Source organism: Carcharodon carcharias, chromosome 10 (genome assembly GCF_017639515.1).
Source record: "Carcharodon carcharias isolate sCarCar2 chromosome 10, sCarCar2.pri, whole genome shotgun sequence".
NCBI classification, from domain to species: Eukaryota; Metazoa; Chordata; class Chondrichthyes; order Lamniformes; family Lamnidae; genus Carcharodon; species Carcharodon carcharias.
Window position 1 is genome coordinate 28,932,339 of NC_054476.1, and position 23,418 is coordinate 28,955,756.

A 23,418-nucleotide genomic window follows, 5' to 3' on the forward strand; every position below is an offset into this window, starting at 1 on the left:
CTGAAGTACTTGAACATTAACAACATCAAGATATATATCATAAGTTAAAAGAAATGATTTGTAAAGTTGAGAAACTTGCACAAACTGCAAATAGAAGAACTGTAGCAGAGATGGAGGAAATTCAATTGCAAAGGAATAAGGGTCAAATAATAGGAATTCATACTGGAATATTAGGTTAAAAGTTACTTTGGATAAACTCACAGTAAAACATTCTAACAGGAGTCATAGCTAGCATGCAAAGCAATGTGGCTAACTCCCTTCAAAACAATGTAAACTCACCAATAAGAAATACACACACCTAAAAAACTGTATTCTATGGTTCTTGCTGTTACACTAGCATGTAAGCATACAATCCTAGCCCTGATAATAAAACTACACGCAGATAAAAGAATGCCAGGCCTCAAGTATTATTTTGCTGGATACTGTACCTCGACTACGCAACATTAACCAACATGACTGTTACCCAAGGTCCAGTTCTCAGGAATTAATTCAAAATAACATTTCTTAGAAATTGAACAACACCCTCATTATAACAGGCGGGTCCTTTCACCAAATATGGCATTCTAAGGGGTGGTCTATTATTGATCACATCAACATCTTCTATATAACCATTATACAACCCCAAAAATTCATCATAGCTATTTCAACCCAAGATCAACTAATTTCAGATTTGTTAGTGCTTGGATCTCTTAAAAAATCTTGTATCTGTAACAAGTCTAAAGTTTAAATTCTCTTACAGAAGTAAGAACTAGCTACCTTATCTTTTCTGGGATTTATCTAGTTTTAAATTTATGCTTTCCATATAACCATATTGAATCCTTTATTATTACAATACATTTGTGCACCGATATACTCAAAACTTAAATTGTGTCATTTAGTCTTCTGTATCAAAGACTCTTGAACCAGATTCCTGTTCCATCATGGCGGGGAAATATTTATAGAGGAGTTTCACCTGGACCCGTAATTTCTGGGAAAATTAGAATCTAGTTAAAAGTTAGCTGTAAATAAGTTCTTCAGGAATAAGGTAAAAATTTTGGCTGACTTCACTCCTTGAGCTGAGGTTTGAGTAGGACTCAAGAACCCAGTTACTTGTTTTTGAGTCTGGCTCCCTTTATTCAGGGGAGTTAATTAGGAGGTACACCTGATCTTTAAGAACTTCAAATTATAATCTAAGATTGCAATACACCAAACTGTAATGTCAGGAATAAAAGCCAAGCTTCAGGGAGAAATGGCAGGGAGTATGTACACATTCAAGGATTTTATTATAACACATAAATTATCTGCCAAGCCACCATCTATTTTGTTTGGTATTTGCACACATTATTCGAATGCTTTTCTGAATATAGTTATCACATTTGGGCAATGTTGAAGAGAATGGGGAAATTGCATAGGGATGAAGGTTGGTTGGGGTCTCCTGTACACAGGGTATAATATGCCATTCTTTATAGTGTCTGGGACATCAACCACCATGTTAGCCTAACCCTCCCTACAAGATTATTTTCTCACTGTGATATTAAAAAGGGGAGAAGCCTTCAGGGGAAAAAAAAGTACTTTCTATTCAAACTATTTCTCTCTCTTTTATTGAATGAAAAAGATACTTGACTCAAACTCTACAGCTTTTCTAAAAATTAATTCTCCTGGCAGCACAAATGCTCAGGTAGAAAGTGCCTCTCTGCTTGGCTCTTTACACAATATCAAAATATGGACTGCGAAACATCGAGCGACATTAGAAACAACTTGATGAGGTTGGGAGTAGTAGTGTAAATAGAAGGGAAAACTATTCTGAATCCATTCAAGGCAGAGATTAAAAGCAGCTAATGCTTGAAAATGGAATGACCATCTCCAACAAGAGAGAATCAAGCCATCATCCCTTGACATTCAATGCCATTAACATTGCTGAATCCCCCACAAACAACATCCTGGAGTTTACCATTGACCAGAAACAAACTGGACTAGCCATTTAAACACTGTGGCTACAAAAGCAGATCAGAGGCTAGGAATTCTGTGGCAAGTAACTCACTTAACTCCCCCAAACCTGACCACCATCTACAAGAAACAAGTTAGGAGTGTGATGGAATACTCCCCACTTGCCTGGATGAGTGCAGCTTCCACAACACTCAAGAAGCTTGACACCATCCAGGACAAAGCAGCCCACTCAGTTGGTACCCCTTCTACAAACATTCACTCTCTCCACCACCGATGCACAATGGTAACAGTGTGTACCGTCTACAAAATGCACTGCAGGAATTCACCAATACTCTTTAGACAGCACCTTCCAAACTCATGACCACTAGCATCTAGAAGGACAAGGACAGCAGATACATAGGAACACCACCACTTGAAAGTTTACCTCCAAGCCACTCACCATCCTGATTTGGTAATATAATTGCCATTCCTCCACTGTTGCTGGGTCAAAATCCTGGAACTCCCTCACTAACAGCACTGTGGGTGTATCCATATGGACTGCAGCAGTTCAAGAAGTCAGCTCACCACCACTTTGTCAAGGGCAATAAAGGATGGCCTACCTGGTGACATTCACACCCCATGAATGAATTTTTAAAAAATTGTCAGGTATTGGTTAGAAGAAAGAAAAACTTACATTTATGTGGTGTCATTTGAGAGTGCAAAGCACCCAGAAGCAAACATCCTTAAGTGTAGTCACTATTGTAATGCAGAAAACGTGGCAGTTATTTTGTGCACAGCAAGCTCACACAAACACCAATCAGCCAAAGAGGACAGAATCTCTTTTTTTTTTTAAGAAAAAGGTGACGTTGGCTGAGGGGTAAACATTGGTCATTGGAGAGAACTCTCTTGCTCATCTTTGAAAAGTGTAATGGGATTTTAATGTTCACCTGAGGGCAGATGGGATCTCAGCGCTACATCTTATTCAAAAAGACAACACTGCCCAGTGCAAATCTCTGGTGAGAGACTTTCCGACCAAGGAATGGAAGTGCTACCAATGAACCAAGCCTAATACAGCAGTTTCAATTCTAGTCATCATTTATAAAAAAAGCATATTTCCACTGTAAAAGGTGCAAAGAGCAAAGGACCCCAAATATAAAGGATACGAGCTATGTTGATGCGATTCGTCTCATGAAGGGTGCAGAAAGTTAGCACACACCCCTCTTTTTGTGTGCTAGCTTGCTTTTCAGTTTCAGCCTACACTGCTGGCTAGTGGCAGTGAAAAAGGGAGAACCAGTGTGCAAGTTTCTCCCTGACAGTGCACAGCAAGTCTCCTCTGCTGTACCTCACATGGTGACACACAGAAACGGGGCCCCCCATAGTCCCAGGCTAAAGCTTCGGAGGAGGCCTGGTCCTCAGACAAGCTGTGTGCAGGCCGCAGCAACATGTGGACAGGCCCTGGCAATCATGAATCAAACTCCCAGCTATGGGCTAATAGCTCCACCACTTTGTGGATACCTCAGGAGAATTGAAGTCTATGAGAGTAAACCCTGACAAAAAAAGTTCTGGAGTGGAGTCCAAAGGCGGACTGATGTTTAAATGCGTCATTCAGGCAACTACTGCAAATGAGCCAGTGCCAAATGTTGTATTTTGTATTCCTTTGGACCAGACTGGGGAGGTCAAGAGGGGATCCTTGATACTTGGGCAGCCCAACGTCTCCATAATTTTTGCCCAGGCTTGGGTCCTGGAGACTACACCCATGTTAACGCTTTTCAGCAAAATTGCTGTCCCGTGTTCAGTTACGAATGCTAAGCCCAAGTTGACTGGTTTAGAGAACATGTAGCTACAGGCCTTCTTTCATGGTCAAAGGGACCAGTGTGTCCAACTGGTCAGCCGGCCCTTAAGTATAAAGTGCTGGCCCGCCACAGTTCATCTGTTTCAATGGGCACTTGGAGCTTAGAGTCTCTGCTCAACAAGTGGATTGCATCAGGCAAACAAAAGAAAAGCAAAGAAAGATACCAACTCCAACTGGCAAGCTGAAATGTCGGGACCACTTGCACAGCATTGACAGATGACTTGCAACTGATCGATGACACACACAAAGAGGTGATCGACAGGTAATTCGGTAGCTTCCCTACAAAAGACGAGACTCGTGACAGTGAATCACTGAAAGAGAAACATTACACGTTCACCTGACAGAGGAAGAGTTCAGAGGAATCGCGAGAGCAAAATAAGGAACTTATTGCTCGAGGACAGAACCTCCACAAATAGTTCAGAACATGTTTTTTCCATCTGCCTCAATTCAAATAGAGCTAGTTAACCTCATGAGTATCTATGCTCCAATGCTTTGCTCCACTACAAAGCCAAAAGACCAGTTCTATGAGGGGCAGGTGATGATATACTGCCTGAACTCATCAAGCACAGGAAATCAGCACCCCTGCAGCATTTGCACAAACCTTTTTCTCTGTTGAAGAGAGGGGGCAGTGCTCTAAGGTATGCATGATACAAAGATTATGACCCTGTGCTGGAACAAGTGAAACCGCACAGATTGCAATAACTATAGAAGCAACTCTCTGCTGAGCATCATGGGTAAGGTATTTGTCCATTTTGCCCTCATACTGCAGATCTTGGCTGAACACATTTATTCCAAGTTGCAGTTTGGTTTCAGAACCGGAAGACCTACAATTGACATGGATCTTCAGTCCAGCAGCTGCAAGAGAAATGACATGAACAAAAGAGACCACTATATATTGCCATCGACCTCAAAGACATTCGACCATCTAAGCAGAGGCGGTCTATTTAAGTTGTTGCAGAAAACTGGCTGCCCTCAAACTGCTCAATGTAATCTCCTCTTTCCATGACGTGATGGGTAAGGTCAGGTGTGACAGAGCAACATTGGAACCCTTTGAGATCAACAGTGGGGTCAAACAGGTTTGTGTTCTGGCACTGACACTGACACTCTGACTTTCACTCTGCTGCTATCAAATGCCTTCAGTTCATCTACAAGAGGGTGTCAACATACCAGAACTGACAGAAAGCTGGTCAGGATTGCCTGCTTGAGATCCAAAAAGTGTGCCAAGTCCTCATCAGAATTGCTCTACACTGACGATGCTGCATTAGCTTTCCATAGCAAGGAGTACCTACAACAACAAATGGATAGACTCTCTCATACTATCAGCATCAGGAAGACAAATGTCATGGTCCAGGGTATTGCCATACTGCCAATCAGCATTGACAATGTGACCCTGGAAATTGGTGACAGTATCACAATCACCAGCAATCTGTCACAATGCTGAAATCAACACACATTGCAAAAGCAGCAGCTGCTATGTCCAAGCTGAGCAGGAGTGTGTGGAACAACAGCAATCTGACTGAATATCAAACTGCAAATCTGCCAAGCCTGCATCCTCAGCCCACTCTACAGTAGTGAGACCTGGCCAACATATGCTAGGCAGGAGAGAAGGCTGAACAGTTTCAACTTGCACTGTCTCAGATACATCCTCAGCATCTCTTGGAAGGGCAAGGTAACCAACTCATAGATCCTGGGAGCATGCTAATTCCATCAGATTACACTCATTGCTAAGCCAATGATATCTGTGCTGGCTCAGCCACATTCATCTGATGTATAACAACCATACACCCAAAGACCTCCTGTACAGCAAAAACGTCACTGGGTCACAACCTGCTGGGCGTACATACCTCCACTACAAGGACACCTGTTAGAGAAATATAAAGATGGCTGACATTTACAGTGACAAATGGGAGACCGTCGTCAACAGCTGTGATCTCTGGAAGCTGACTGTTTGGAGGGGCATTGGAAGAGGAAACGAACAGCTCAGCTCGCCAAGAAGAGGGCCTGGAGAAAACTGAGGCCAGTGAATCTTGCACCTTCTCAGTCCACTGTCTTCCTCTGCAGCATATACAGCAGAGACCGCCTTGCCAGACTTGGGACTCCTGAGCCACACCCAGCAATGCTTAACAGAGTTGACCGTCATAGTGCAAACCATCATTTCACAAGGCAGATGGCTGCCAAGAAAGGAACAGAAAATCAAGTTATAAAGGTGATCAAGAGATGACCTCAAGATACTTATGTACAATATTTAAGGCTGCATACTCCAAAGTAAATGTCAGGAAGATCAGAGAAAACAAATTTAATGCAAATATTAGAAATTTCTTTAATCAAAGGATGGTATGTGTTGAGAACTGTCAAGCAAGCAAACAGGTGCAGAAAAAGACTAAGGTTTTCCAAAGGTAAGTGAAGGAATTTGGGTATGGAGGAAGCAGCTTTATTTGGATCACTAACTATTTTCTTGGGCTGTTCCCATGAACCTTAATTTAGTTCCAATGCACTTCCATGTTCAGTAACACAACCATTCCTTTTTTATAAAAGTGTACAAATATAAAAACAAGGTCATTAATAACTTTTTACTTGTGTGTAATCTGATGGCATGAACTCGAGGTAAACTGCATACTCACAGCTGCAGTCGGAGTGATGAGCGCTCACCCTCACGAGCTTTCAGCAGCTTCTCGCACAAGCTTTCAGTCAATGCTTCCTGCTTTTCAGTCTCCAGAATTAGGAGCAGAGACACAATGCTGTTCATCACACTCTCCACATCTGCATAAAATGTGTAAAGAAAAATATTAAAAATGCTAAAAGCAGCTCAATGGACAGGCCAAGCCACTCTCGTGCCATTATGTCTCAGCCTGTCCTGGAAGGTTTCAGACAGTGGCCCCTTCAGCAGATCACCCAGCCCCCCACTTTGAATCAAGGCCTTGAAACACAAGCAGCATCAACTTCAAAATGAACCAGATGATTAATGGGAAAACAAACCTTTGTCATCTTCCTTGAAACAGATATCACAGACTTCAATGATATGTGCCAAGTCAACGTGTAGCCCACCTTCAGAATTTTCTTCTGAAATTTCAGCTCCTTTTGACTTCAGGTAGGATCGAAGTTCAGAGGCCTAGGAAACACAATTAATGTAAAGCTTTGAACTTTTCTTAAAAAAACAGAAACCTCTGTACTTTACATTCTGTGAAAACCAGGAAAATCTTCAACACAAAAACAGAATTATCTGGAAAAACTCAGCAGGTCTGGCAGCATCAGCGGAGAAGAAAAGAGTTGACGTTTCGAGTCCTCATGACTCTTCCACAGAACTGAGCGAATATAAGGAGAGGGATAAAATATAAGCTGGTTTAAGGTGGGGGGAGTGGTGTGGTTGTAGGGACAAGCAAGCAGTGATAGCAGATAATCAAAAGATGTCACAGACAAAAGAACACAGTGGTGTTGAAGGTGGTGATATTATCTAAACAAATGTGCTAATTAAGAATGGATGGTAGGGCACTCAAGGTATAGCTCTAGTGGGGGTGGGGTGGAAAGACTAGCGGGGCATAAAAGATTTAAAAATAATGGAAATAGGTGGGAAAAGAGAAATCTATATAAGTTTTTGGAAAAAACAAAAGGAAGGGGGAAGAAACAGAAAGGGGGTAGGGATGAAGGAGGGAGTTCAAGACCTAAAGTTGTTGAATTCAATATTCAGTTTGGAAGGCTGTAAAGTGCCTAGTCGGAAGATGAGGTGCTGTTCTTCCAGTTTGCATTGGGCTTCACTGGAACAATGCAGCAAGCCAAGGACAGACATGTGGGCAAGAGAGCAGGGTGGAGTGTTAAAATGGCAAGCGACAGGGAGGTTTGGGTCATTCTTGCGGACAGACCGCAGGTGTTCTGCAAAGCGGACGCCCAGTTTACGTTTGGTCTCTCCAATGTAGAGGAGACCGCATTGGGAGCAACAAATGCAGTAGACTAAGTTGGGGGAAATGCAAGTGAAATGCTGCTTCACTTGAAAGGAGTGTTTGGGCCCTTGGACGGTGAAGAGAGAGGAAGTGAAGGGGCAGGTGTTGCATCTTTTGCGTGGGCATGGGGAGGTGCCATAGGTGAGGGTTGAGGAGTAGGGAGTGATGGAGGAGTGGACCAGGGTGTCCCGGAGGGAACGATCCCTACGGAATGCCACCGGAGGGGGTGAAGGGAAGATGTGTTTGGTGGTGGCATCATACTGGAGTCGGCGGAAATGGGGGAGGATGATCCTTTGAATGCGGAGGCTGGTGGGGTGATGTGAGGACAAGGGGGACCCTATCATGTTTCTGGGAGAGAGGAGAAGGCGTGAGGGCGGATGCGTGGGAGTTGGGCCGGACACGGTTGAGGGCCCTGTCAACGACCGTGGGTGGAAAACCTCGGTTAAGAAAGAAGGAAGACATGTCAGAGGAACTGTTTTTGAAGGTAGCATCATCAAAACAGATGCGACGGAGGCGAAGGAACTGAGAGAATGGGATGGAGTCCTTACAGGAAGCGGGGTGTGAGGAGCTGTAGTCGAGGTAGCTGTGGGAGTCGGTAGTCTTGTAATGGATATCGGTGGACAGTCTATCACCAGAGATTGAGACAGAGAGGTCAAGGAAGGGAAGTGTCAGAGATGGACCACGTGAAAATGATGGAGGGGTGGAGATTGGAAGCAAAATTAATAAATTTTTCCAAGTCCCGACGAGAGCATGAAGCAGCACCGAAGTAATCATCGATGTACCAGAGAAAGTTGTGGAAGGGAGCTGGAGTAGGACTGGAACAAGGAATGTTCCACATACCCCATAAAGAGACAGGCATAGCTGGGGCCCATGCGGGTACCCATAGCCACACCTTTTATTTGGAGGAAATGAGAGGAGTTAAAGGAGAAATTGTTCAGTGTGAGAACAAGTTCAGCCAGACGGAGGAGAGTAGTGGTGGATGGGGATTGTTCGGGCCTCTGTTCGAGGAAGAAGCTAAGGGCCCTCAGACCATCCTGGTGGGGGATGGAGGTGTAGAGGGATTGGACGTCCATGGTGAAGAGGAAGCGGTTGGGGCCAGGGAACTGGAAATTGTTGACGTGATGTAAGGTGTCACATCTTCCCTTCACCCCCCCGGCGGCATTCCGTAGGGATCGTTCCCTCCGGGACACCCTGGTCCACTCCTCCATCGCTCCCTACTCCTCAACCCCCACCTATGGCACAACCCCATGCCCACGCAAAAGATGCAACACCTGCCCCTTCACTTCCTCTCTCTTCACCGTTCAAGGGCCCAAACACTCCTTTCAAGTGAAGCAGCATTTCACTTGCATTTCCCCCAACTTAGTCTACTGCATTTGTTGCTCCCAATGCGGTCTCCTCTACATTGGAGAGACCAAACGTAAACTGGGTGACCACTTTGCAGAACACCTGCGGTCTGTCCGCAAGAATGACCCAAACCTCCCTGTCGCTTGCCATTTTAACACTCCACCCTGCTCTCTTGCCCACATGTCTGTCCTTGGCTTGCTACATTGTTCCAGTGAAGCCCAACACAAACTGGAGGAACAGCACCTCATCTTCCGACTAGGCACTTTACAACCTTCCGGACTGAATATTGAATTCAACAACTTTAGGTCTTGAGCTCCCTCCTCCATCCCCACCCCCTTTCTGTTTCTTCCTCCTTCCTTTTGTTTTTTCCAAAAATTTATATAGATTTCTCTATTCCCACCTATTTCCATTATTTTTAAATCTTTTATGCCCCGCTAGTCTTTCCACCCCACCCCCACTAGAGTTGTAACTCTTTCGAGTACAAACCCGTTTCCATCTGTTTCAGATGAAGTTACGTTGTTTGCCATTGTGAGATTTGAACTCTTGATCTTGAGGTTACAAACCCAGTACCATAACCACTTGGCCATTTAGGCCAAGGCAATTTTAACCCCAGTGTTTGCTTTGTTAGCTGTAACTCTTACGAGTACAAACACGTTTCCATCTGTTCAGCACTATGCCATCAGTTAGGTTGCATACTAGCTTTGCTCTTCTTGATAATGAATGGATTAAACTCCAGTAAGCTAGCAATGATTAGCTTAAAAGCTTTATTTTGAAGTATGTCATTTCATACCAACTCTGGCAGATACTTACAACTTTGGCCTCCAAGTGACAAAGCTTTACTTGGTGGTCTTTGCTCAGTTTCTCCATACACTGGAGATGAATCAGTTTGGATCAAGTCTTAGGTGAAACTAGAAATAGGTCAGTATCTGTTTGTGGTCTCAGTAACATAACGACAAGCTGGTCATCCACAGTTCTACCCAATCATGAACCCAACTGCTCTCCCACCAGCAATGAGATCCAGGGGCTCAATGATTCAAAGTGATCTTCTCATCTTGCTAAATTATTTAGGATGTATGAATATTGAGTCATCACCACATGTGAGGCTTCTGTTGCTGCAGAACAGCCAATACTAACTATCCATACCCTTCAGGATTCTCAAGCTGTTACTAATTCTCATCTGTTTCTGATAACAGAGTACATGGGACTTGTAGCTTGGCCTAAATAGCCAAGTGGTTATGGTACTGGGTTTGTAACCCCAAGATCAAGAGTTCAAATCTCACAATGGCAAACTATGAAACAATGTAACTTCATCTGAAACAGATGGAAACAGGTTTACTCAAAAGAGTATCAAGAGTTCAAATCTCACAATGGCGAAACAATGTAACTTCATCTGAATAGGAACAGATGGAAACGTGTTTGTACTCGAAAGAGTTACATGGAATTTGTCAGTCACATTTGTAACTGTTATCAATTGTTATGGTTAAGGCTTTCATTCACTACATTGCCTTCTGCTCATGGAAGGAAAGCAGTGCCTACATACAGGCCATGTTTCTATTAACCAGAACCTCCCCATTCCGTGCACAGAGTGGGATAACCAAGTCAGTTACCCCTTTAAATTGTGTATATTATGGAGATTACATGGTTACTCACCATGTCATATAGTCTCCAATATTTGGTCAATACCACAGCTTGGAGTCAAATGATACCAAGCTTGTGAATCATCTGGCTCAGCCTCAGACAGTGGCCAGAGTCAGTGCTCTTTCCTTCCTTTCCCCATATCACTCCCAAGCTTGGAAAGTAATCTGCAGTATATTGATGCCCTTAAGAGCACAATGTTATAATGCTCGATTGCACCTTTCACAAGCACAGACCCCCAAACATTTTGCAATCTCAATTTGTCTTCTCTTTCAATCAAAAAATGCCTAATTGTTCATAAATCCAAACTGCTTCCATGTTTACTTCCAGTTGACTGGAAACCAGAAAGGAACGTATAAAGTCACTCTACACATTTAACAACCGTTTCATGGATTTCTCTTAAAAGGTCACCATTGATAGCATATTTACAAGAGCTTCTGCGAGGGATTAAATTTTATATAAATATTAATCATTGCACCCATCACCAGACAATATAGTCCAAAAACACCTTTGAGCTGTTTGGTAAAGACAGCTGCAAAAAAACTTATTTCGTACCTCAGCCACCATGCATAGATTCCAATTTTATTCCCTAATCTGCCCTACACTTCCTATTACTACATAAATGCTTATAGAAGGCTTTTGCATTCCCTTTTATGTTAGCAGCCATCTCTTCTCGCTCTGTCTTTGCCTCATTACATTTTTATCATTTCTCCTCCGAACTTCCTATATTCAGCCTAAGGAGAGGCAGTAACGTTGTAGTATTGTCAATGGACTAGTATTCCAGAGACACAGGGGAATGCTCTGGAGACCCAGGTTCGAATTCCACCACAGCTGATGGTGAAACTTGAATTCAATATAAAAAAAATCTGGAATTAGAGAGTCTGATAACCATGAAACCATTGCCGATTGTCATAAAAACTAATGTCCTTTAGGGAAGGAAAGCTGCCGTCCTTACCTGGTCTGGCCTACATGTGACTCCAGACCCACAGCAATGTGGCTGACTCTTAAATGCCCTCTGAACAAGGGCAATTAGGGATGGGCAATAAATGCTGGCCAAGCCAGTGATGCCCACATCCCATGAATGAATGAAAAGAAATGTGGTTGACTCTTAAATGCCTTCTGAACAAGGGCAATTAAGGACAGGCCTAGTTAGTGACATTCACATCCCATGTAAATAATTTTTTTTAAAAAAGCCTGTTTCTCACTTGGATTATCAAACCTGACATTTGTCATATACACCTTCTTTCTCTTTCTTGTATCATCCAGTGATTTCTAGACATGGTTGCCCTATTTTTCCCCCTCATGGGAATGGATCAGAATCTTCTTTTTAAAAAAAAATGCATTTAGTTTTCCCTGCCAATATTTGATTCCAATTTGAGAAAGATCTATTCTCAACCCAATGAAATTGGTTCTTCACCATTCTAACATTTTTAAACTCTGGATTGCTCCTTTTTCTTTTCCATGGCTAATGTCAACCTCAAGGCATCAATTACTGCTCCCGAAAAGGTCTCCAACTGACACTTCATCCACTGGAGCCACCTCATTCCCCAGAACCAGATCCAGAAATGCCCCCTTCCTCACTGAACTAGAAACACACTGATCAAGAAAATTCTCCAGGACATACTTCAAAAACTCTTCCACATGTTTGCCCTTTGTATTGTTACTATCGCAGTGTATATTAGGGTCATTAAAATCCTCCATTATCACCACTCTACAGTTTTTGCATCTCTAATTTACCTGAAAATTTGCTCCAAGATCTTTCCGACTAGTTGATGGCCTATAAATTACACCAGCTGGTGTAATGCTCCCTTGACTTAGCTCTAACCAAATAGATTTAGTCTTTGAGCCCTCCAAGACAGCTTTCATCTCTGCAGCACTGCAATATCCCCCTTAACCATTACAGCTACCCATCCTTTCTTTCCTGGAACACTTATCCATGAATATTTAGTGTCGTGCCCACTTTCAGCCAGGTCTCAATTACCATCACATCATATTCCCGTGTGGCTATCTGCACTTGCAGTTCCAAAAATCACACTTTATGCATTTACATATATGCAATGTAAACATAATTGCATTCCTCTTGCTAAGGTACTACATCGGATATGACTATTTCTCACACATGTTACCTATATCTCCCAGTCCTTTGGGTATCTTGTTTATCCTTCCTTATGCTATATCCTGGTTCCTATCATCCTGCCAAGTTAATTTAAACCTTCTCAACAGCACAAGCAAATAGTACCATGAGGACATTGCTTTCAGTTCTGTTCAGATGCAACCCATCCGGCCTGCACAGGTCCCACCTCCCCATTACTGGTCCTAATGTTCCAGGAATTCGAAGTTTTCTCTCATCTACCATCTCTCCAACCACATATTCATGTGCTTTATCCTTCTATTTCTATACTTACTAGCACATGGAACCTGGAATAACCCAGAGATTACTACCTTTGAGATGCTCCTTACTAGCTTTCTGAAGGACTTCATCCCTCTTTCTACCCATGCCACTGATACTGATATGAACCAGAACCGCGCAGGCTGTTCACCCTCCTCCTACCCCATCCCGTGACATCCTTAACCCTGGCACCAGGGAGGCAATATACCATCCTGGATTCACGTCTGCAGCCACAGAAACATTTGTCTGCTTCCCTAACTGTAGGACTACTTTATCTGTATGTGTGTTGGTTTATCCATGCCAATCTAGTTAAAGACAAATAATTATTCCAGTAAGCTAGTAATTATAACTTAAAAAGTGGGCGGTACCAAAAGGATGGTTCTCAAACTTTATGGCCGCATAGTCCATCTCAAAGTTACCAGTCATTTGGTATTACTGTACAGAATGCAGTTGTAAAACATTAAGACCTTAAAATCAGAGAATTGAGAAGGTGACATTCTTGGTGGATATGCAGGAAAGGTGAAGACGACAATTGGGAACAGAGCAGACACAGATATAAAGCTTCTGTTCATGTCGAGCATGAAGTCCTACATGAAACTGTTGAACCAAACTGCCTCTCATACTGCACAGGTGGACATTCAGTACATCGTGCCTCTGCCAGCATTTTGGGTGAGCTATCCAATTAGAAACAAACTCAGGGAAGTGGAACTATGTACTGTAATCAAGTCTCATTCACAGAACAGTAACTTTGCTCGAGTGTTTAGCCTTTCTAGTACTTCAATCGTTTGCTAAAGATCCTGAGTACATTTGCCTAGCTCATGATTTAGCCCCATTTCAGCTTTCATGACTTTGCAACCAGCAATAATCCTTCTCCATTTACCAGGATGCAATACAACGCATCAAAGCCAATTTCTGACTTCTAAAGCTCTCTCCATCACAAAACCAATGATCTGGCTCCAATCCGCAAAAGTTAATGCTGTATATACAAATTAACTCAAGAATGGTGGTTCTAGAGAGGAGAGAAATAATTATCTAATATTAAATATGCAATGGAAAATGGAAGTACTTTTCTACGTAATACAGCCTAATAACTGTATCATGCATAAAATATAAAATACCATAAATGTAAGACTTGCATTTAATACTAGTGGACATAAAATATACTATGGCCTTATTTCAAACAGTAGGGGGGTTATCTTGGCATTATACCCAATATTTATTACTCAATCAACATCATAGAAAGTAGATTATCTGGTCGTTATCATGTTTGTGGAAGTGTGTGGTGCACAAATTGGCTGCCATGTTTCCGACAGCAGTGACTACACTTCAAAAATCACTTTAGCAGTAAAGCGCTTTGGGGGTATCCCGAGGTTAGGACAGGCGCTACAGAAATGCAAGTGTGCGTGGAATATAACAGGCTGTAGTTTCCAAGGCGCAGGCTGTTTAACATCAAAGTCACTGGACCTGGACCAGGCCCGTCCCCGCCAATCCTCCCCGGCCAGCGGCAACCCTGAACCCGGGCCCGCACGTGTGAAGCGGCCCCAAGCCCAGGAGGGAGACGGGGCCCGGCCTTTCGCCATTAAGCCCTGCGGGCAAGGATTTATCGGCGCGCCGGCTACTTCCTCCAACATAAATCCAGCCGAACCAGCCGGCTCACCTGGTCCTCCTCGGTGATGTCGATGAAAGCCGGCACGCTCATGGCCGCCAAACCACTCTCCTCTCCGACACCAACAGGGCGACTTCCGGCGCAACGCGTCATTTCCGGCTCGATGTCTCTTAAAGGAGCCGTCAGGCCCCCCCCCCCCCCCTTAAAGAAGCCATCACCCCTGGAACTCCTGTAGCAGAGTAAGTGACAGCACAGGAATAGGAGAAGCTTTTGAAAAAGAAATGGAATAAGAAATTCCTTGGAAAATACCAATAGTCATCAAAAAACTTACAATTTTTAATCCGATCTGCTCCCCAGCCCTGCACAGCAACGTCATCAATTTTTTGATACGTGTCTACCATAGCTCAGTTGGTAGCACATTTGCCTCTAAATCAGAAGATTTGGGTTTATGTCTCACTCCAGAGACTTGAGCACCCTCCCCCCCAAAAAAAATCTGGGCTGCTACTCCTAGTGCAGTACTTAGGGAGTGGAGTGCACTCTCAGACATACCAAGTTCCAAGTGAGACGTTTATCAAACTGAGGCCCTGAGGTGAATTGTTAGGAGGGTCTTGAAGAAAGGGAGGATGTGGAAAGGAAGAGGGATTTAGGGAGGGAATTTCAGATTATGGGACCTAGGCAGATGAAGTCATAGCCACCACTGGCACCGCCTTTGAAATGAATCAGGTCTTCTGCAATGAAGAATGGGGAGCTAAGGTGCGTGGGCCAGGGGAGGAGGGCATATTCTGACTTTTGCTAATCCATTCCATGACGAATTAAAATCTACACCATTGTCTGATAATTAATCCCATTGCTGTTTGTGGGATCTTGCTTTACACAAATTAGTTGCTATATTTCCCAACAATACAGTAGCTTATCTGTCAAAGGTACTTCATTGGGTGTGAAGTACTTTGGGATATCCTGAGGTTGCAAAATGTGTTATATAAATGCAAGTTCTTTCTTTCTAACCCCGTACGTAGAATTGCATAGAATTTACAGCACAGAAGCAAACCATTCAGCTCACCGATCTCTGTTGACCGTAAGCCTCAACCCACCCTATTTCACCTAACCCCATAACATCTATTCTGTTCTACCCCATATAATCATCCAGCTTCATCTTAAATGCATCTATGCTATTCACCTCAACTATTTCTGTGGTAGTGAGTTCCACATTCTAACTACTTTTTGGGTAAAGAAGTTTCTCCTGAGTTCTTTATTGGATTTATTAGTGTCTATCTTATGTTTATGGCTTCTAATTTTGGACTCTCCCAGAAGTTGCTTGCAAAAAAAAAATCACTAAATAACGTAACACTTATGCAAACTTTGTCCCAAAACAATGTTTGGGAAGTGAACAATTGAGGGAACATCCTTGCCTCCTGACCTTAGCATGGTAGTAATCAATGTGAGATGGTGTTGGAATACTTGTTTGTCATAACTCTTTGCAGCATTGCTGTTTCTCTGAGTTTACACATTTCAATCTTCAAGCAATGACATCTAAATGAATTAACATAGCTTGACTCTTCAAAAAAAGCTGTTGTTTTAAAAGAATATGTAATAGCTGCACAATGTTCAGCACCATTCGCAAATCCTCAGACACTGAAGCAGTCCATATCCAAATGCAGCAAGATCTGGACAATATCCAGGCTTGGGCTGAGAAGTGGCAAGTGGCATTCGCACCACACAAGTGTCAGGCAATGACCATCTCCAACAAGAGAGAATCCAACCATCGCCCCTTGATGTTCAATGGTGTTACCATCACCGAATCCCTACTATCAACATCCTGGGGGTTACCATTGACCAGAAACTGAACTGGACTAACCATATAACTACTGTGGCTACAAGAGCAGGTCAGAGGCTAGGAATCGTGTGACAACTCACTCGCCTCCTGACTCCCCAAAACCTGTCCACCATCTACAAGGCACAAGTCAGGAATGTGATGGAATACTCCCCACTTGCCTGGATGAGTGCAGCTCCTACAAAACTGAAGGTGCTGGACACCGTCCAGGGCAAAGCATTCCACCTGATTGGCACCACATCCACAAACATTCACTCCCTCCACCACTGATGCACAGTAGCAGCAGTGTGTACCTTCTACAAGATGCACTGCAGGAATTCACCAAGGCTCCTTAGACAGCACCTTCCAAACCCATGACTACTACCACCTAGAAGGACAAGGGCAGCAGATAGATGGGAACACCACCACCTGGAAGTTCACCTCCAAGTCACTCACCATCCTGAATTGGAAATATATCGCCGTTCATTCGCTGTCGCTGGGTCAAAATCCTGGAAGTCCCTTCCCAACAGCACTGTGGGTGTACCTACACCACATGGACTGCAGCGATTCAAGAAGGCAGCTCACCACCACCTTCTCAAGGGTAACTAGGGATGGGCAATAAATACTGGCCCAGCCAGCGAAGCCCACATCCCGTGAACGAATAAAAAACAAGTTTATAGCCCAGCACCATCACAGAGAGTACAAAGTAGAATTGATAACAACAAAACCCCCTCTGAATGTATTTATTGAAAATTTGAGTATGTTTCTAATGAAAACCTAACATGAGGTAGTCAGTTTTTGTAACACACTTTCTTCAAATTCTAAAACTTCCTATTAACTCTTGACATAAGTTTTTATTTTCACATAATGAACATAGTTATACTGAGATAAAAACAAAAAACTGTGGATGCTGGAAATCCAAAACAAAAATAGAAATACCTGGAAAAACTCAGCAGGTCTTACAGCATCGGTGGAGAAGAGCAAAGTTGAAGTTTCAAGTCCTCATGACCCTTCAACAGAACTAAGTAGAAATGGGAAAGGGGTGAAATATAAGGGGGGGGGGGGGTGGCCTTAAACCAGCTTATATTTCACCCCTTTCCCATTTCTACTTAGTTCTGCTGAAGGGTCATGAGGACTTGAAATGTCAATTTTGCTCTTCTCCGTTGACGCTGCCAGACCTGCTGAGTTTTTCCAGGTATTTCTATTTTTGTTTTGAACATAGTTATATTGTGACATGCAATCCTTCACCCTGAACATATATTGTACTTAACTTTTTTCATATGTAGTATGCTGATGAAATCTTAAACTTTCCTCTTATCACCTCCTTCTACTTCATGATTATCTGATCTTTCAAATATCACCTCCCTGTTAAATGGGTCTTTATTAGTTGACCTTTCCAAAGGGATGACAATTCTCCCCCTTCTTCTCCCTAACCTCTAACAATGACCTCTCACAGTGGATTTATTATCAGCCATTAGGATCATCAATGTTTTCAAACAAAAACTCAGCAGGTCTGGCAGCATGGGCGGAGAAGAAAAGAGTTGACGTTTTGAGTCCTCATGACCCTTCGACAGTTCTGTCGAAGGGTCATGAGGACTCGAAATGGCAACTCTTTTCTTCTCCGCCCATGCTGCCAGACCTGCTGAGTTTTTCCAGGTAATTCTTTTTTGTTTTGGATTTCCAGCATCCGCAGTTTTTTTGTTTCTATCTAATGCTTTCAAACTCTTGCTGAGATCTTATTCGTGTTTCCAAATTGGCTTGCAGCTTGTTGAAATGCTGTGTTAAAACCCCAAAACCTGAACAGAAAACACTGGAAATGTATGGCATCTTCAATGACACCTGTAAAGAGAAAAGGTAAATTAACATTTTGGATGTAGACCCTTTGTAGGAATCATCAAGTTACCCTCCAAGTACAGACCATTAGACTAAATATGCATATCACTGTTTCTTCATTGAGTCAGTATCCTGGAATTAGTTAGCTCACATCATCCCCAGAGCACCAACTTCACAAGGACTGCAGCAGTTCAAATAGAAGGAATTCTTGTTTTCAAGTCCCATCATGGCCTCACTCTCTATCTCTGTAACTGCCTGCAGCCCTACAGCTTTCCCCAAATCTCTGTGCTCTTCCAATGCTGACTTTTTGCACATCCCTGATTTTCAATACTCTACCATTGGCGTTCAGCTGTCTAGACCTGAAACTCTGGAATTCCCTCCCTAAACTCCTCTACCTCTGTAACCTTCTTTAAGATGCTTCTTAAAACCTACCCCTTAGAGCAAGATTCTCGCCACTTGTCCTAATATCTCTGTTTGTGGCTCGATGTCAAATGCTGCTGTAAAGTGCCTTGGGATATTTTACTCTGTAAAGGTGCTATATAAATCTAAATTATCGTTGTTGTTGAAAGCACTCCCTCCACAACCACTACCTTCTCAGGACATGTGTAATAAATGTAGCCTTGCCAACATTGCCCACATCCCAAAGCCAAATTTTAAAAATCCAATGGATGACATGAGCAAAGAACATTCCAAAAACCTTTGTTCGTTGCCCCAATGAGGGTGACAGCTTACTTCGATGTCTTTGTTAAAATTGCAGAAAAAGGAATTTCACCTCAATGCATCAACACACTTGTCTACCTGAAATACAACGTGAGCCCTGGTGAGTTAATTTCTTCAAAGTGGCACATTGCATAACAATATGATATAAAATTCTGTTGTAACCCATTTCAATAGTGGCGATGCTTCTTTGCAATATGTCCAAAAATGTAACATTTGCTTTTAAGTAGCTATCCAACAGGTGCTGGGAATGTTACTTATTTACTGATGGACAAGTTACTATGTGAAGTAAACATAAATTCTATTTTGGTTAAATTCTGCTAAGAAAGAGGAAGTGTACATTGCCAAATAATGCTTTGCACTTCAAATCGTCCATCGTTTGTAAATTATGCCAGGAAATCTTCTTTAAGTTCTGTTAAAATTTCCTTTGGAAGGTTGAATATAGTCCAGCCTGTCAAGTGACTATGCACAGTTTGAATAATACATAACAGCTGTTGAAAAATGATTTTGAGAAAAGCGTCTTATTTTATTGCAGTCAGATACATAATAGCACCAATCCAGATAATTCCTAAGCTGGCAACTTCACCCTAAGCTCCCTCTACTCTACAAGTCTAAACTTGATCATCTGTCATCATTCTTTGCCCTATCTCCCCTTTTCTCCTCTCTTGCACTGCTGAAGATCACCCAGCCCCAATAATTGGCATGTTTTAGCTCAAATTACACTTCAAGCTGCTAATTTAAAGTTACCTGTGCAGAGTAGGGTTGTCAACTCTAATTGAATATATTCCTGGAGGTTTCATCACATGATTCCCCCACCTCCAACCACCTAACCCAACCAAAGAGTCTTTGTGCACCCCTCCATCCATCTCCAATACTTCTATAAAGACATGTTCAAAGAAATTAAAAATAGCCATATCCTATTTTTAATGCCCCCTAGGATTTTTCTCTTAGGGTTTATTCACAGCAGTGCCTTGGCTGTCCTCCCATATTCTCTTTCTCTCTCTTCTGGTACCATGCCATAAGAGGGCTTTGGCAATCATGGATTTCCATATGTTGGTCCATTATGCCTGGCAAGATGCTGCAGGAACTTGTCATTGCCTTCAGCAGGTTCTGACCGATGAGGAGACTCTTACCACCTGGCATAGGCATACTGGAAAGATTTACAGGTTGATACTCAACCTGTTTGGTCATATTATGAACGCACTTCCCATGGGCATCAAGTCCTGGAGTGGAACTTGAACCTGGAGCTTCTGGGTCAGAAGTAGGGATACTACCACTGCACCGCAAGACCTCCCATATTCTACACTCGCTAAACTTGAGGTAATCCAAAGCACTGCTGCCTGGCATGTCTTAACTTGCACCAAGTCCACTTACCTGTTACATGCTGACCTACATTGGCTTGTGGTCAAGCAACATCTTGATTTTAAAATTTTCATCTTTGTTTTCAGAACCCCTCATGACCTCAGCCCTGCCTATCTCTCTAATCTCCTCCAGCCCCACAACTCTCCCAGATACTTATATTCCTCTAATTCTGGCATCTTGTGCATCCTTGATATTAATTGCTCCACCATTGGTGGCCGCATCTTCAGTTGCCTAGGTCCTAAACTCTGGAAGAACTTCCCTACACCCCTCTGCCTCTCTAACTCGCTTTTCTCCTTTAAGACACACCTTAATACCTACCCCTTTGACCAAGCTTTTGGCCATCTAACCTAACATCTCCTTACGTGACTCTATCATATTTTGCTTTATAATGCTCCTGTGAAGCTTCTTGGGACATTTTATTGCATTAAAAACATTCTATAAATATAACCTGTTGTTATGTCCAGAAAGTTAATGTATAATTGCTGGTGTTTCCAGGACAGCCCTGAAGGTTTGGCTACCCTAGTGCAGAGCGCTCTGCCCTTCCACTGACCCAGCTTGTTGTTTGTTTCTCAACGACTGAACTTTGCTGACATTTAACTCCCTGGGACTCCTGGATTCCTTTGCCATCAGGATTATAGTCCTCTAATAGGCGACACTGTTTACTCAGCTGCTGTGACTCTGCTTTGCTATTTGGTCCATTTAAGGTAAATTTCCTAGCTGACAGGTTGTCTGCCCTCACTTGCTCTTGTTACCCACTGAGCTTCTGACTGTCCTTCAGTGCACTTCTGATTCCTCAGCCTCATTGTGCTGCTGCTGAAAATCCACAATCTGCTGGACTAAATCCCACTTCTCCATGGAATATAGTGACCTCAGACATTGCTGCCATTGTCCATAGAAACTGTAGCCAAAACTCTGCTGCCCATACCATAACCCCTGAACCAAGCCACACTTATCTATCACCCCTGTGTTCCTTGATGTACATTAGCCCCCAGTCTACCAAAGTCTCAATTTTAAAATTCTCATACTTGTGTTCAAATTCCTCCATGTCCTTGCTCCTCCCTATCTCTGTATTCTCCTCCATCCCTACAACTCTTCAAGAAATCTATGTCTCTCCAACTCTGGCCTCCTGAGTACCCCCAACTCCCTTCGACTCATCATTGGCAGCTGTGCTTTCAGCTGTCTAGGTCCTAAGCTTTTGAATTCACTCCTTAAACCTTTTGATCTCTCTCCTCTTTTAAGTCCTTCCTTCAGACCTATGTCTTTAACGAAATTTTTAGTCACTCATATCTCCTCTTGGCTTTTTTTTAAACTAGATTACATTCAGGTGAAAGGACTTGGTAAGTCTTTCCTATGTGGTAGGCACTACATAAATGCAAGATGTTGTTCCTTATAGGGGTAGTTCAGATGTCTGTGAAACATATCAAAATTTTATAAAAAATTACCAAAGTTTTCTAAAAGTAAACCAGCCTTATATCGTTAAAAATGTTAACATTTTCCATGAATTGAATTTATTTTTTACATAACTAAATTTAAAAAAAGCCTACATTTATATAGCACCTTTCACAACCTCAGGACATTCCGTAGCACTTGATACTCAATAAAGTACTTTTGAAGTGTCATCACTGTTGAAATGCGGCAGCCAATTTGTATGCAGCAAGGTCGCACAAAGAGCAATTAAATAATTTGTTTTACATATTGGTTGAAGGATCAATATTGGCCAGGCAGAAGGAAGAACTCCCTGCTTTTCTTAGAAGTGTCATGGGATCTTTCTCCTGAGAGGGCAATTAAATTTACTTTCCAACTGAAAGATAGTATTTCCGACAGTGCAGTACTCCCTAAGTACTGCATTGAGAGTGCCATCCTCTATTCTTTGCTTCCACCGTCCTCATTGGTATCGAGTTCCACACTTGCTGCATAAGAAAGTTCTTCCTCACATCCTCCTCGCATCTCTTGCCCAATACCTTAACTCTGTGCACCCCTAGTTGTTGTACCATCGGTTAAGGGGAACAGCTTCTCTTTGTCTACCTTATCTAAACTTCTCATAATCTTGTATCCCTCAATCAAATTCCTCTTCAATCTCCTTTGTTCCAAGGAGAATAACGCTAGCTTTTCTAACCTAACCTTGTAGCTAAAATTCCTCATCCCTGGAACAATTCTGGCAAATCTTCCCTGCAGCCTCTCAAGGAGCCTCACATCTTTCCTAAAAGAGTATTTGCTTTTGCCTACATATAAATATCTATCAGCATCACTGCCATTTTTATATCTTTGAATGATTGTTAACCAAGTGTGTGCATGCTTCATGTAGATTAATAACTGAAATTACTCTCAGTAATGTTTAAAATAAGGATAGAATGCTCACTTTGTGCCAGTCATGTTTTATTCTATCATTTTAATGATTCCACTTTCAATCATCATTTTAGATATTAACCTGTCATTTCTGGAGTAATTGAATCTGGTTCTATTGAGCCCTTCTATGAGAATAGATTCTACATAACACATCTGTAACTGATAACTTCCTGACTGTTCATTCCCCATTATGCTTAGATATACATTATTAACCCATCACTACATATCTAGAATTGATGCTGTTATTTTAAGTGCAAAAGCAATTTAAATAAACTAACTTATTTTATCCTTAATTCTTATTTTTTGTTATTTTTCAAGACCAAGTAAAAATCGTATTGACAGTCGGATTGTCCCACAAGCTTGTTTTAACCAATACCCTGCACAGCAAAGGTAGTTGGAAGTTATATTTTATTCAATTGTTACAAAATGCTTTATTCTGTTTTAACCTGATTTGCTGTCTTCATTTTTATCCTTCAACCAGGAAAAGGTGAATGGCTAAACACAGAGATAATTTTTTGGTTTTCAAGATTCAATGAGAAAGCTAATATTTTCCATGCATGACAAATTTTGACCTCAAAGAGCTTTGGATCTGATCTCACTCGATTACGCTTGGCCCAAAGGCAAATTCAAAATGGCAAATGCTAAAAATTAAAATATTTTTGTTCTGCGAATTCAGCTTGGCAT

The 23,418-nt window shown here is 42.3% G+C and overlaps 1 protein-coding gene and 1 long non-coding RNA gene across 3 annotated transcripts in view; one reads left to right on the forward strand and one right to left on the reverse strand.

Annotated features, from left to right (window-relative positions):
• Positions 1–14,819, reverse strand: part of eif3m (eukaryotic translation initiation factor 3, subunit M) — a 49,410-nt gene extending 34,591 nt beyond the window's left edge. The window contains exons 1-3 of one of the 2 annotated variants that reach the window (XM_041196950.1): positions 14,718–14,819; positions 6,734–6,866; positions 6,379–6,517 (exon numbers count right to left, since the gene is read on the reverse strand). In XM_041196950.1, the coding sequence (XP_041052884.1) occupies positions 6,379–6,517; positions 6,734–6,866; positions 14,718–14,819 (374 nt within the window). Of the gene's footprint in view, positions 1–428; positions 513–6,378; positions 6,518–6,733; positions 6,867–14,717 lie in introns of those variants that run through there. The other variant, XM_041196951.1, reaches the window with a different exon arrangement.
• A 62-nt stretch (positions 14,820–14,881) lies between these two features.
• Positions 14,882–23,125, forward strand: LOC121282967. The gene is made up of 3 exons (XR_005944153.1): positions 14,882–14,905; positions 19,067–19,129; positions 23,053–23,125. It is a non-coding gene; the product is annotated as an uncharacterized LOC121282967 (long non-coding RNA).
• The last annotated feature ends 293 nt before the right edge of the window (positions 23,126–23,418 follow it).